Source organism: Oryctolagus cuniculus, chromosome 7 (genome assembly GCF_964237555.1).
Source record: "Oryctolagus cuniculus chromosome 7, mOryCun1.1, whole genome shotgun sequence".
In the NCBI taxonomy this organism is placed as follows: Eukaryota; Metazoa; Chordata; class Mammalia; order Lagomorpha; family Leporidae; genus Oryctolagus; species Oryctolagus cuniculus.
The window spans coordinates 30,552,454-30,568,059 of record NC_091438.1 but is presented as its reverse complement, the minus strand read 5'-3'; the positions used below and the strand labels follow the sequence as shown (position 1 = coordinate 30,568,059).

The window sequence follows — 15,606 nt, the reverse complement described above, 5'->3', positions numbered from 1 at the left end:
GAACTTTGTAGGGCCAACTGTGCCACTCCCTGAATTCAGGGAATTCCTTTTGATAAGTGGTTGGTTAATCCTAAAAGAAAAGCAAGGACACCTTGGCCTAAGGGAGACAGAAAAAGGGTGTATCCTGATTCTACATTAGGGACATTTGTATGAAGATTCGGTCTCCAGGCTAAGATGGATACAATTGATTAAGCAAATCAGTGGCTGTTCCCCTTTCTAGAGGCAGTTGAAATTTTAAATGGAATTGGACAGATGGAAAACACATTTTTTTAAAAAAATTATTTGACAGGTAGAGTTACAGACAGTAACTCCCCAAATGGCCGCTACGGCTGGTGCTGCACTGATCCGAAGCCAGGAGCCAGGTGCTTCTTCCTGGTCTCCCATGTGGGTGCAGGGGCCCAAGCACTTGGGCCATCCTCCACTGCCCTCCGGGGCCACAGCAGAGAGCTGGACTGGAAGAGGAGCATCTGGGACTAGAACCTGGCGCCTATATGGGATGCCGGTGCTGCAGGCAGAGGATTAACCAAGTGAGCCATGGTGCTGGCCCCTGGAAAACACATTTTAAGTAGCAGGAGCTCTGACTTATGTCACTGGAATTATATTTTGATATTCCATTGTGGTTTCTGTTATGAGACAAGGTGTAGGTGCTGTTTGGTAATACAAAGAATCCTTGGCAAATAGCAGGTGCTCAGCTTTTTTAACCTTCATTTGGATGAATGGACAGTGATAACTGGAGTAAGCAAAATTGGCTTAAATGTTGGCTTACAGGAGGAAGTGATTAAATTCATCTCCAGGGCTTGGGAAAAACCTTTTGAAGGAGTTGTGTCAGAGCAAGGTAGATTATTCCAGACTAGTGCAAGGTGCAGAGTCTAGAGAATCTTTATTTTTAAAAGATTTCCAGGGGCTGGTGCTGTAGTGCAGCAGGTTAACGCCCTGGCTTCAAGTGCTGGCATCCCATATGGGCGCTGGTTCGAGACCTGGCTGCTCCACTTCCGATCCAGCTCTTTGCTATGGCCTGGGATAGCAGTACAAGATGACCGAAGTCCTTGGGCCCTTGCATCCGCATGGGAGACCCAGAGGAAGTTCCTGGCTCCTGGCTTCAGATCCTGCACTTCAGGGAGCGCAGCTCCGGCCGTTGAGGCTGATTGAGGAGTGGACCATTGGATGGAAGACCTCTCTGCCTCTCCTCTCTCTGTGTAACTTTGACTTTCAAAGAAATAATAAAATAAAATAAGATTTCCAGATTGTGTCTGAAGCAAGGAAGGTTTTGGGCAGATAGAACCACAGCCATGAGGGTGGAAAGTGCAGGTTAGAAGGGTTGAGGAGTGAGTAAGACAGGTTTTGGAGATACCCTAACATCAAACCACCTCATTTTGAAACAAGTGAAGCCAAAAAGTCTTCGTTAAGTCGTTTGCCTATGAATGCATATTGCGTTGCAAAAGCAGATTTAGGGCCAGGCTTGTGGCATAGCACTTAAGTTGCTACTTGATGGTTCGAGTCCCAGGTACTCCCATTTCAGAATCAGCATCCTGTTGACGTGCCCCCCTGGGAAGCAGCAGATAGTGGCTTAAGCACTTGGATCCCAGCCATCCTTGTAGAAGACCTGGATTGAGTTCTGGGCTCCTGGTTTCGGCCCCACCCAGTTCTGGCTACTGTGGACATTCAGGGAGTGAACCAGCAGATGCAAGATCTTTATCTCCCTGTCTCTCTGCCTTTGAAACGGAATGAAAACTAAACAACAGAAAAAGTGGATTTATTACCACGTCTCTAACGTTGCTTCCACTATACTGGGTGCCTAGGTAGCAGCTAGACCGTGAAAAGTCTTGAAACACCTGGAGGATGAAACATTTGACAGAAGTCTGTCTTAGTCAACTATGGCTAGGTAGCCACTTTCAAATCATGCTGTTGTTTGCACCCCCGAAACTCTGAAGGATTACTATTTTTCTGCTGCAACAGAATGTTGGATATTTCTTAAGATTCACTAATACACGAGGTAACTACACTGCTTTGCGAGGTCTGTAAAAATCCTGCTGCAGTCGTCCACCCTACCCCTGTCATTTCGCAATAACTTCCGCGACGACCTCAACCAAACAGTTCAGAAGGGGCGGGGCGTCTCCAACCACGCCCCTGCCGCCGAAGCCCCGCCCCCGCAGGGTCTCCTCTCCCTCTCTTTCCGGTGCGTCGCAACGTAAGACGCGGGTCACGCAACATTAGCAACTGGTCCCGGAAGTAAAAAGCGAAGGGGCGGAGAAGAAGGCGGAAAAGAGGGCCCGCGTCCGAGTCGGCGGGCCGGGGGTGGGGCGGGGCCGGGCATGGTAACGGCTCGGAAGCCGAGGGGGCTGGGCCGTAGGGAGGCGGAGGAACCGGTGTTGGGCGCCGCCGCCGCCGCCGCCGCCTGTGCCCTGTGGTCCCCGCCGGCTCCGGGTCAACCATGATGATCCACGGCTTCCAGAGCAGCCACCAGGACTTCTCCTTCGGGCCCTGGAAGCTGACGGCGGCCAAGACCCACATCATGAAGTCAGCGGATGTGGAGAAGTGAGACGCTGGGACACGGGGTCCGGGCGCGGGCCGGGCCCCTGGGCCGGGGCGGGAGGCAGGGAGGACTCGAGGCGGCCCCTGTCTGCTCCGCTGGCCTTTAATTGACAATGTCGCCAATTATCCCATCCCCACCTCCATACCTTCGGCGAGCGTTCGCCAGGCGCCGCCGTGGTGAAACTGTCACTTCCACCTGGGATTGAGTAGAGCTTGCCGGGGGGGGTGGACTTTGCCTGCACCAAAGGTCTCTTCCTGCCCCAAGCCTTCGCCTCCCCTCTGGGCGGCGGGGACCTGTGTTTTTGGGGGGTTAGCGATGAGGGTGATACGTAGGTTTAATTTTGGAGCGTGTCAGGTGCTGCGCCAGGCACTTGGGATACGGGTACACGAAAGACGACCGGAACCTCAAGGGAGATAGACATACAGGGTGGGTGATGTGTGCACGGAGCGGTCTGAGCTGTTTTAGGGGGACAGCGCTTCTGGGAGTTGGGGTGCCTTGTACAGAGCCCTCATAGTCTGGCCTGCGGGTGGGTGCGGGTGTGAGGCCTGCAGGCCAGGCACAGGGAGGCGTTGGTGATGCCTGGCAGTTAGGGGAGGTCAGAGTGAGTTGTGATGTGTTTGAAGAACTGTTTGCTTGTGACAGGAGCGAGGTAGCGGAGGGAGAACCAGGAGAAATAAGAGGTAGGCCCTCGGAGAATCAAGATTGGGAGGGGGAAGGATTTTTATGCTAAATTAAGGAGTTTGGGGTTTTATCTGACAACCACCGGGTGCAATTTTATCCAAAAGAACTACGTTTCTCCTCTGGAGGTGGTGTGGCGGTTGGTTTCTGGGGGCTGCAGGATTGCAGGCCGGTTAGTAGGGAGAGAGCCGTTTGATAAGGAAGAAAAAAGGAAGAAGATACAAACTGATGGCAAGGTTTCTGCCGTGAGCGGTTGCATCGCCATTGAATGAGGTGAAAAGCACAGAGGAAAAAAATAAGCGCAGAAGAGGAGCAGATGGGGGCCACTTGGTGGGTAGAGGGAGAGTTGAGTTGGTTGAAATGTGAGGTGCGTGTGGGCCATAAAGTGGAGGTGTTCAGTACCCATTTGGAGATATTTATCTTGGCGCTGGAAAAAGATGACACATGTGGGTTTAGGTTTGGGAATCATCAGCTTACTGGTTGGCACCTGGCACCTCCAGAAGAAAAAGAAAAGGCCCTGTGGTCGAACCCTGGCGAGCGTTCTCATTTGTAAGGCAGAAGGAATGATCAGGAAAGGGGGGGGGTCCCCAAAGGGTGTTTAGCTCCCTAGATATAGAAACCGTGTGCTTCTTGCAGGCTCTTTGGAAGAAAGTTAGGGAAATACAGAAGAGAAAATTTCCCATCGCTGCACCACACAGATTGAATGACTCTTTGTCCCCTCCATCATAACTTTCTGTTATGTGTTGCACCAGATGTAATTGTGCTGTATGTAAAGCAGTCAGCTTCAAATTAGGGTGCTCATCTAACTTGCTTGTAAAATTCTTCCAAGAGTTCCTGTGTTCATGGGACGATTTAAGGGGATCAAATTCATTTAGATCTGTAATCTCATCAGGTATTCTTAGCCCCTTTCTCCATGTGAGAGAAGGAAGGCTTACCTTTACCTATTCCTAAATTTTTCTGTGATGCATCTCGCTAGGGCAGGGTGGGGAATGTCTGGCCCATTGGGCCGTATAAGGCTCATGAAATCATGTGGTCTGGTTCTACTAAGGCAACTGCAGGGGTACTCAAAATTCAATAAATCTATAGCAGGCTAATTTTAAGTTGAAAACTGTGTATGACCTGTGAATTATAAATATCCAAGTGGCTCTTGATTGGGAGGGGGGTTCCCCACCCCTGCCTTAGGGTATAAAAACCTGTAGGGTGCTGTTGAGGCATTTGGGGAGTGAACCAGTGGATTGGAGCTCCCTCTGTAATTGTCTTTACTTCTCAAGTAAATTACAAAAGAGTGAAGCTTGATATTAAAATGGAACATTTTGGCCTGTGTTTAAAATATTCTGAATCTGAGGCAATGTAAGTTAGTAACAGTGATCCTTTTATATGTATAACTGGAATATTTTATAGGACTACCAGATTTTTCCAGATAATTTGGGTAACAAAACAGAAAATAACATTTTATAGTAGTTCATATTTGGTATACATTATTCAGTAAAGTAATTAAGAATTTTTTTTTAAAGATTTATTTATTTGAAAGTCAGAGTTACACAAAGGAAGGAGAGGCAGAGAGAGACAGAGAGAGAGAGGTCTTCCATCTGCTGGTTCACTCCCCAATTGGCTGCAACAACCGGAACTGCGCCAATCTGAAGCCAGGACCTTCTTCTGGGCCTCCCATGCAGGTGCAGGGGCCCAAGGACGTGGGCCATCTTCTACTGCTTTCCCAGGCCACAACAGAGAGCTGGTTCAGAAGTGGAGCAGCTGGGTCTTGAACTGGAGCCCATATGGGATGCCTCACTGCAGGCGGCAGCTTATTGGAAGTGCCAGGACTCAAACTGGTGCCAGTATGGGATGCCGGCCCTGCAGGCATGGGCTTAGCCTGCTGTGCCACAGCACTGGCTTCTCAACTTTCTAAGGATCCAAGAGGACTCCTGAACTGGAGAGTCCCAGCCCCACTTAAAGGGGGGCAATCTCTACTCAACTGTTGCCAATTGATGGTGCATGGCAGTGCAGTGCAAGTCTAATGTTGCTGGGTCTTTTTAAAAATTTTTTAAAGATTTATTTGTTTATTGGAAAGGCAGAGTTACAGAGAGGCAGAGACAGAAGGACAGAGAGGTCTTCCATCCTCTGGTTCACTCCCCAAATTGCTGCAACAGCCAGGACTGGGCCAGGCTGGAGCCAGGAGTTCCATCTGGGTCTCCCATGTGGGTACAGGGGCTCAAGCACTTGGGCCATCTTCTGCTGCTTTCCCAGGCGGAAGTAGAGCAGCCGGGACTTGAACTGGTGCCCAAATGGGATGATGGTGCTGCAGATGGTAGTATAACCCACTGTGCCACACTGCTGCAGTCCTGTTTTTTTTTTTTTTTTTTTTAAGAGAAACTGGAAGCCTAGATTATAAAAAACCCACAGTTTTAAATACTAAAAAATTAAACATATTGTACAGGCCAATAAAAACACATCTGTGGATTACTAATTTGTGGTCTTGGCTTTTTAGTATGTCTCATATAACTTTCTTTAATAAGACTGGCTAAATGAGGTCCCAGTATATATAAAGCTGTCTAGTATATTGGAAAGAGACCTGGTGTTAGCAGTTACTGGTTCCATAATCTTGAGTTAGCCATGCAAATATTCTGACCCTTTCTTAGCTCACAGAATATTTTGTTTGAGTATGGTATTTTTTTTTTTTAGATTTATTTATTTATTTGAAAGGCAGAAATAGAGAAGGAGGGAGAGAGAGAAATTGATTCTGTCTGCTGGTTCACTCCCTAAATGGCCACAACAGTCAGGGCTGGGCCAGGAAGAAGCCAGGAGCTTTTCCCAGGTCTCCCATGCTAGTGCAGGGGTCAAGCCCCTGGACTATCTTCTGCAGCTCTCCCAGGAACATTAGCAGGGACCTGGATTGGAAGTAACAGAGCTGGGACTTGAACTGGTACTATATGGGATGCTGGCACTCCAGGCAAAGGCTTACCCATCAGTGCCACAGTGCAGTTCTCTGTGTTTGTTTTTGTAGCATGCTTTTTTTTTTTTTTTTTTTATTTTTTATTTTTTTTTTATTTTTGACAGGCAGAGTGGACAGTGAGAGAGACAGAGAGAGAAAGGTCTTCCTTTTGCCGTTGGTTCACCCTCCAATGGCCGCCGCTGCAGCCGGCGCACCGCGCTGATCCGATGGCAGGAGCCAGGATCCAGGTGCTTTTCCTGGTCTCCCATGGGGTGCAGGGCCCAAGCACTTGGGCCATCCTCCACTGCACTCCCTGGCCATAGCAGAGAGCTGGCCTGGAAGAGGGGCAACCGGGACAGAATCTGGCGCCCCAACCGGGACTAGAACCCGGTGTGCCGGCGCCGCAAGGTGGAGGATTAGCCTATTGAGCCACGGCGCCGGCCTGTAGCATGCTTTTAAAGTCCTTGTCTTTTTTTTTTTTTTTTTTTAAGTTTGATTTATTTTATTTGAGAGACAGAATGAGAGAGAGGTCTTCCATCTGCTGGTTTACTCCCCAAATGGCTGCAATGGATGAGGCTGGAGCAGGCAGAAACCAGGAACCTAGAACTTTACAGGTATCCCACATGGTGCAGGAGCCCAAGCACTTGGGCCATCATCTGTTTCTTTCCCAGGCATATTAGCAGAGAGCTGGATTGGAAGTGAAGCAACCAGAACTTGAACTGGGGCTCCGAAATGGATTGCTGGCATTGCAAGGGCACTTCACCCACTGTGACACATAGCCTGTCCTATCATAGGGTATTTTGATGCTTGAATTTTGCTGTCTCAGAAGTGATTTCTGATCTTCTTACCTAAAATAGTATCCCCCCCTGCCCCTGTCCCTGCCTGTGGCTGACACTGGCATATTGGGTAAAGCCACTGCCTGTGGTGCTGGCATCCCATATGGGCACCAGTTTGAGTCCTGGCTGCTCCATTTCCATTCCAGCTCCCTGCTAATGTACGTGGGAAAGCAGTGGAAGATAGCCCCAGTCCTTGGGCCCCTGCACCCATGTAGGAGACCCGGAAGAAGCTCCAGCCTTCTGGCTTTGTTTTGACGCAGTTACCTTGCTTCATTTTTTCACATAGCACTTACCACTATCATTATAATATGTATCTGTGTATTGTCTGTCTTATTTAGCCCACTCTCTAATACAGGACCCTATAGATCTGATTATGAAAGATCGGATGTTGAAAGCATTTTATAGACTACAAATATATCATGTTTATTAACTCATCTCATTTAACTCAGTAATGTGGGAAGAATTCTGTTGGGATAAAAAGGTGAGAAAAGTGCCAACAGTGACATAAAATAATCTCACCTGACTTTTGGTTGTGTATAGGTTAGCCGATGAATTGCACATGCCGTCTCTCCCCGAAATGATGTTTGGAGACAACGTTTTAAGGATCCAGCATGGTTCTGGCTTTGGGATTGAGTTCAATGCTACAGATGCGTTAAGATGTGTGAACAACTACCAAGGCATGCTTAAAGTAGCCTGTGCTGAAGAGTGGCAGGAAAGCAGGTGAGAGCCTGGGCAGTTACGGGTTAAACCAAAAGAAGAGTTAAAAGGAATATTTACTAAGGCTCTATGTGTATCTTATTAAAATGAAAGGCTAATGTTATTAAATTTGTAGTTGGGTTATTCTAGAATTCATTTTTCTCAGCCATAATGTGGAAGTTAATTATCTCACTACTTGAATATTTGTTGAGTTAAATTGGACTACAACTGTACTGAGATATATAGGATTTACTTTTAAGCCTTCAGTGTTCCTTGGTCAAGAGTCAGTACACTATACTTTAATGTTCTTGTTTTTAAAGAAAAACACAGTCTTACGATTTACATTGAATGTTTGTGGAACACTGAAAGTAAAAAAAGAAGTGTATGTTCTTCGAAAATCCAATCAGCAATTCTTTGTGCCTACTATGTACTAGGTACCTTGTAGAATACAAAGAAATATAAAGCTTTAAATCATGTTCTCAGGCAGTGTACAGACTCCTTTGAAAGACTACATCGGCCGGCGCCGCGGCTCACTAGGCTAATCCTCCGCCTAGCGGCGCTGGCACACTGGGTTCTAGTCCCGGTCGGGGCGCCGGATTCTGTCCCGGTTGCCCCTCTTCCAGGCCAGCTCTCTGCTGTGGCCAGGGAGTGCAGTGGAGGATGGCCCAGGTGCTTGGACCCTGCACCCCATGGGAGACCAGGAAAAGCTCCTGGCTCCTGGCTCCTGGCTCCTGCCATCGGATCAGCGCGGTGCGCCGGCCGCGGCAGCCATTGGAGGGTGAACCAATGGCAAAGGAAGACCTTTCTCTCTGTCTCTCTCACTGTCCACTCTGCCTGTCAAAAAAATAAAAAGACTACATCAGGACACGAGAAGTTAAATAGCGGGGCCGGCACCATGGCTCACTTGGTTAATCTTCTGCCTGTGGCGCCAGCATCCCCTATGGGCACTGGGTTCTAGTCCTGGTTGCTCCTCTTCCACTCCAACTCTCTGCTGTGGCCCGGGAGGGCAGTGGAGGATGGCCCAGGTGCTTGGGCCCCTGCACCCACATGGGAGACCGGGAGGAAGCACCTGGCCCCTGGCTTCGGATCATTGCAGCGCTGGCCGCTGCCGTTTGGGGAGTGAGCCAATGGAAGGAAGACCTTTCTCTCTGTCTCTCTCTCACTGTCTATAACTCTACCTGTCAAATAAAAAAAAAAGAGAGAGAGAAGTTAAATAGCAATGAATGTGCAGAACACTGTAAGAAGGAGCTTTTGCTAGTGAATCATGGCAAGTTTATACATTTAATAGGATAGTTCATATGATTTAAAGAATATCATTTGGTATGATAGATGAATACAGATATTCTGCATCACCGAATCTGATCATTTTCATTTTGCTATTTGAGGACGGAGGGTGAACACTCCAAAGAGGTTATTAAACCATACGATTGGACCTATACAACAGATTATAAGGGAACATTACTTGGAGAATCTCTTAAGTTAAAGGTAAGTCTATTTTTTGCTTTTATGAGTCATTAGCTGTCTTAGTCTCAGTGTGGGTTATTTTATTTTCCTGTGGCAGGCCTCAGAACCTAATGTTAGTGGATTTTGCTTGTTGAATTTTAGGTGATAAAAGGCCATGTGAAATAACATATTCTAACATAGTGTGCTTGGTAACAATGGCAAACTGCCTTAATCTTATCATCCTCATTATCATGAAACATTTGCTCTTGGTACTGCATTAGGTGATTTAAGTTTTTTATTTATTTAATTCTAAAGATTTATTTATTTGAAAGATTCAGAGAAAGAGAGTCAGAGGCAGAGAGAGAAAGAGAGAGATCAAGATCGAGATCTTCCATCTAGTGGTACTCCCCAGTGGCCAGAATGGCCAGGACTAGGCCAGGCTGAAGCCATGTGTCAGGAGCTTCTTCGGGTCTCCTATGTGGGTGCAGGGGCCCAAGGACTTGGCCATCTTCTGCTGCTTTCCCAGGCGCATTAGCAGGGAGCTGGATCAGAAGTGGAGCAGGTGAGACTTGAGCTGGCTCCCGTATGGCATGCCAGCACTACAGGCAGTGGCTTTACCTGCTATGTCACAGTGCTGGCCCCTAGGTGATTTAGACAGAATTTGCAAACTAGAGGTTTAGAGTTTACAGAAGCACAGATAAGTGGACAAACAGAATTATGGTCAGACAGATTAGATCTATGTCCTGCCTGCATTATGTATGAAATTGGTTTGACTCTAGGCAAGTTACTTAATCTGTCTGAATCTCTGTTTTTATTAGTAAGTTGGGCAAACAGAGATACCTGCCTCACAGCAAAATTTTGACATAGCTATTGGGAAAGTTCTCAGTAAATCCTGAAGCTCTGTATTAATGTGAAATTTTATCTGTATAAGCTTGTCAGAGATTCACTTCGTGGTAAATGATATTAGAAAGGTAGAATTGGTAGGTTTTATATTGGGAGCTTTGCTATATTTTGAAATCTTACAGTATGACTGAAATGAAGAATATTTCCTTAAATTACATGTCTGTCACAGGGAGTCATTAGGATCGATTATTATTATTACAGATTATTATGTAGAGCAAAATTACTTCAGTGGAAATGGTTTATGTTAAAAGTAATTATTGAAGACTCTATGTTGTTATGTTTATGCTTGCACAGAAATGTTGAAGTTGAATGTGGGCTCCTTATCTCTGCAAAGATTTTTGGAGTCTAAAGAAGGTAGACATTCATAGCAGAAACTTAATAATTTTTGTAGTCAGTTTCTGGCTCTCCATCATTTCAAGCTTTAAATATTTCTCTGTGCTTCCATGACAGAAACAGCTTTTTGAGAGAACATGTGTTCAATCATTTAATAAATATTTCTTGAGCTCTACTCTGTACCAGGCCCTAATCCCAAGAGCCAAGGGTGTAGAAGAGAACAGACAAAAATTCCTCCTTTGTATTCTCGGGAGGGCAAAGTTATTTCAAGTCATTACAGCCCTTCATAGATTAGTGTTCTCCTCCTTTACTGAGTGGAAAAGTTTGCAGAGAGGATAGGCCATTCGACGTTTCATTGCAGGAGTGAGAAAATTGGCACTTGTTTTACTTTCATGCAATGAGACTATGAAGCAATATTTTTTTTAAAGATTTATTTATTTATTTGAAAGTCAGCATTACACAAAGAGAGAGGAGAGGTAGAGAGAGAGATTTTCTATCCACTGGTTCACTCCCCAGATGGCTGCAACAGTTACAGCTGCGCAGATCTGAAGCCAGGAGCCAGGAGCTTCTTCTGGGTCTCCATGTGGATGCAGGGGCCCAAGGAGTTGGGCCATCTTCTACTGCTTTCTGAGGCCATAGCAGAGAACTGGATCGGAAGAGGAGCAGCTGGGATTTGAACTGGTGCCCATATGGGATGCCAGCACTGCAGGTGATGGCTTTAACTGCCATGCCACAGCACTGGCCCCTGTGAAGTAGTATTACCTGTGACCAAGGAGCAGAAGCCATGGCAGCAAACCAGGAAGTGTAAGCGTAGTAGGAGGAGAATGTATTTTTGGTGCTCTCTTATTGACACTTCAGCCTGTAGTGTAATTTACCCTAGGGCGTGGCTAGTAAACAGCAATGTGATCATGTGTGCCCTGGTGGCAACGAGCTCAGGCTTTGGCTAAATAGTCGGGTTCAAATTCCAGCACCACCATTTACCATCTTGGAAAAGTAGTTTAATGTTGCTTATCCTTCTTTTCCAGTTTTTGTAAACTGGTAATCACACCACTTGTGAGATATTAAATAAAATTACATATGTGAAGGAGTTAGCACAGCATCTGTTATATAATAAAATCTCAGTAAATGGAGCTGTTATTATTATGATAACATATCTCAAATATCAGGGAACTAAAGTAATATTACTAATATACCAGGATTAAAAGAAAATATTGTCTAAATATTCTTGCTTTGTGGTTTAGAGTTGATGAATGTCTTGTTTTATTGCTTAAAAAACAGGGTGACTCTTTTCCAAGAAAATTTGTTAGGGCTTTGTTGTTTAATTTTCAAAATAACCTTATAGGGTTAATTTTCAAAATAACCTTATTATTTTATAGATAATGAGATAGGTTCAAGTTTTTAAAGCATGTGGCTCTTCTGTGACATATGGTGATACGCAAGCAATATATGCTGTAGCTTATTTTTAAAGAACATTTGTTAATATTACTCCATTGGACCCTAAGGACTTTTGTTTTGTTTTTTTCTTATAATATTGGTTGAGGCTTTTCATTCTTTAATTCTTTTTTTTTTTTTAAGGAATTATTTATTTATTTGAAAGAGTTACACAGAGAGAGAAGGAGAGGCAGAGAGAGAGAGAGAGAGAAAAGGTCTTCCATCTGCTGGTTCACTCCCCAAGTGGCCACTGCACCGTTTCAAAGCCAGTAGCCAAGAGCTTCTTCCGGGTCTCCCATGCAGTTGCAGGGGCCCAAGAACTTGGGCCATCTTCTACTCCTTTACCAGGCTATAGCAGAGAGCTGGATTGGAAGTGGAACAGCTGGGACTTGAACCGGCAGCCACGTGAGATGCCGGCATTGCAGGGGACAGCCTCACCTGCTATGCCACAGCGTAGGCCCCAATTCTTTAATTCTTTAGCCCTTCCTCAAAACACCATTCATAATCTCTGATATGTTCAGGAAGTGTTTGTGTAGGTGGGGATATATATATGTGTGTATATATATATATATGTGTGTGTGTGTGTGTGTGTGTGTGTGTGTTTTTAAATGTTCATTTGAGAGGTAGACCTACAGACAGGGAGAGAGAGAGGTTTTCCATCTGCTGGTTCATTTCCCAAATGGCTGCAATGGCCTGAGCTGGGCTGATCTGAAGCCAGGAACCAGGTGCTTCTGTGTCTCCCACTGGGTATTGGAGCCTAAGAACTTGGACCATCTTCCATTGCTTTCCCAGGCCATAGCAGAGAACTGGATCAGAAGTGGAGCAACCAGTAGTAGAACCAGCACCCATTTGGGATGCTGGCACTGCAGAGGAAGGTTTAACCCACTACACCATAGTGCAGGCCCCATAGGCGGATATATTTTATATGTATAGTAAGAGTGTCAGAATGAGGTATTAAAATGAAGCCTTTCCTTTGTCTTTATTTATTTATTTTTTCTTTCTTTCTTTTTTTAAATTTATTTATTTTTTAATTAATTTATTTACTTGAAAGAATTACACAGAGAGGAGAGGAAGAGAGAGAGAGAGGTCTTCCATCTGATGGTTCACTCCCCAATTGGCGCAATGGCCAGAGTTGTGCCAGTCTGAAGCCAGGAGCTTCCTCTGGGTCTCCCACGCGGGTGCAGGGGCCCAAGGACTTGGGCCATCTTGTACTGCTTTCCCAGGCCATAGCAGGGAGCTGGATCAGAAGTGGAAAAGCCAGGTCTCGAACCGGCACCCATATGGGAAGCTGGTGCTTCAGGCCAGGGTGTTAACCCACTATGCCACAGTGCCAACCCCTCCTTTGTCTTTAAATTCTTGCTTTGCAGTTACTGGAGGCTGGTGTGTGTGTGTGTGTGTGTGTGTGTTTTAGTGTTTTGTCTTTTGGGTTGTTTAACCTATTACTCTGAGTTGTACCATGATGTGAGAAAGGAGAGCCACTTGCTGAGTTGTACTCACCTGGCTGCAATCAAATCCAGCCTCGCCATTTATGAGCTAGACTGCCTTATGCACCTAAGATTATGGCATAAGAATGTGATGAGAAAACAAATCAGTGCTGTACCTGGCCCATAGTAACCTTTTGATGTATGACTGTTTTCTTCTTTGCTGTTAAATAACTGAATAGATTTGTAGGGTAATTGAAGTTAAAAGCCTGCCTCTCCTGCTTGTGCTGTTTTAGGAATAAAACATGTACTTAATGTTCAAGTAGTTAAAAAGCTTTTTTTATTGTTTTTGAAAAAGCACACTGGAACATTTGCCCAGGTCAATGTTCTTTAATATCTTGAGCATTAAATTTAGTATCTTGTCACTAAGTATTGAGTTCAGAAGTGTTAGGTATATATCACTAAGTATTGAGTTCGAAAGTGTTAGGTATATAAGTGTTAGTTGTATAACCAAACTCCAGAACTTTTACACCTTGGAAAACTGAAATGCTACACCCACTAGACCCTCCATTTCTCCCACCCCTGCAACTGCCATTCTCCTTCATATTTATGTGAGTTTGTCTGCTTTAAGTACTTCATACAACTGGAAGTGAAAATTATTTTATCTTCCATCCACTTGTTCACTCTCCAAATGACCACAATGGCCAGAGTTGGGCCGATCCAAAGCCAGGAGCTTCTTCCGGGTCTCCCACATGGGTGCAGGTGCCCAAGTACTTGGGCCACATTCTGCTGCTTTCCCAGGCCATTCGCAGGGAGCTGGATTGGAAGTGGAACAGCTGGGACTTGACCCTGCCCTCAGATGGGATGCTGGCACTGTAGGTGGAGGCTTAACCTCTATGCCACAGAGCTGGCCTTTCCTTCGGAATTTTTAAAAAAGTTCTTATTTATCTCGTTATTTAAACTATTTTGTTTGTAGGTTTGGGAAAGTAGATTGGAGATCTAAGATATATAATATTCTAGTGGAAGATATTTTCAAATTCCAAATGAATTTTTAAAAAGTGGACCTTTTTTTTAAAGATTTATTTATTTATTTGAAAGGCAGTGTTACAGAGACAGGGAGAGACAGAGAGATCTTCCATCTGCTGGTTCACTCCCCAAATCACCACAACAGCTAGAGGTGGGCTGATCTGAAGCCAGGAGCCTGGAGCTTCTTCTAGGGCTCACGTGGGTGCAGGGACCCAAACACTTGCACCATGCTCTGCTGCTTTCCCAGGCCATGAGCAGAGAGCTGGATTGGAGGTAGAGCAGCCGGGACTCAAACCATTGCCCGTATGGGAATATGGGATGCCAACATGGCAGGCAGAGGCTTAACCTACTACGCCAAGGCACCAGCCCCCTAACAGTGGACTTCATAACACAAAATTGCTTTGATCTTTTATAATAGTAGTAATTCATCGCATGTACTGATTTTTAGTTAATTGATTTTCTCATAATAACAAAACATTTGATTTTAATCTGACTTGTATGAAAGATGATAAATTTGATATAATTTTTTTATGAAACTGATATCAGGTATCTGTAATGACTTCAGTGTTTCAAAGTCTGCTGGTAACTGCCAAATTTAGAACTGTGCTCTAGTGTAGCAGAAAAGATGATTGGAGAAACTACTTTCCTGTGTCTCTGTAGTTCCTTACATTTTTTTTTTTTCCTAAAATGCTGCTGCTTAAACTTTTTCTTTTAGGTTGTACCTACGACAGATCATATAGATACAGAGAAGTTGAAAGCCAGAGAACAAATTAAGTTTTTTGAAGAAGTTCTTCTATTTGAGGATGAACTTCATGATCATGGAGTTTCAAGCTTGAGTGTGAAAATTGTGAGTATTATGATTTTTGTTTAAAATCATGTCTGTCTCCCATTTGTACCATTGGACAGAAATAAAGCACTTAACTTTGAAACACACTGAGTCTTACGATGATGATATATATAGTTTCACTTGGGTCTATACAGTGTATATTATTGAATGTCCATTAGAAAATTCACAAAATTTTAATACAGTTTTAAGATCTTATCAAAGCATTTTTAATAGACCTGTCAACTTTGTAATTTGTTTGCTTATTTAAGTTGAATGAAGACTATCAGTTAATTTTTACAGTTTAAGTTAAAAATGATATTGGTGGGATTTTCAGACAGAAGGTGGATATTATGTTTTTAAAATAACCTGTGTTAGAATTGTAGCAAATCATTAAATAACTTCTTCAATTTACAGCATAGTCGCATTGTTTTCTATAAGAGGAAGGTAGATTACTTCCATTCATACTATTAGTGGTGGAATGCACTTAAAAGGAATAGTAGTAGGTCATTGCCAGTTATTTATTTACTACCAAGCTATAATTGGATTTCTAA

At 44.6% G+C, this 15,606-nt stretch overlaps 1 protein-coding gene across 1 annotated transcript in view; it reads left to right on the top strand.

The window, feature by feature from the left end:
• The first annotated feature begins 2,135 nt into the window (after window positions 1–2,135).
• Window positions 2,136–15,606, top strand: part of TIPRL (TOR signaling pathway regulator) — a 32,630-nt gene continuing 19,159 nt past the window's right edge. The window contains exons 1-4 of the mRNA XM_002715661.5: window positions 2,136–2,535; window positions 7,517–7,696; window positions 9,058–9,157; window positions 14,945–15,076. Coding sequence (XP_002715707.1) covers window positions 2,432–2,535; window positions 7,517–7,696; window positions 9,058–9,157; window positions 14,945–15,076 — 516 coding nt within the window. The 5' untranslated portion in view covers window positions 2,136–2,431. The remainder of the gene's footprint in view (window positions 2,536–7,516; window positions 7,697–9,057; window positions 9,158–14,944; window positions 15,077–15,606) is intronic.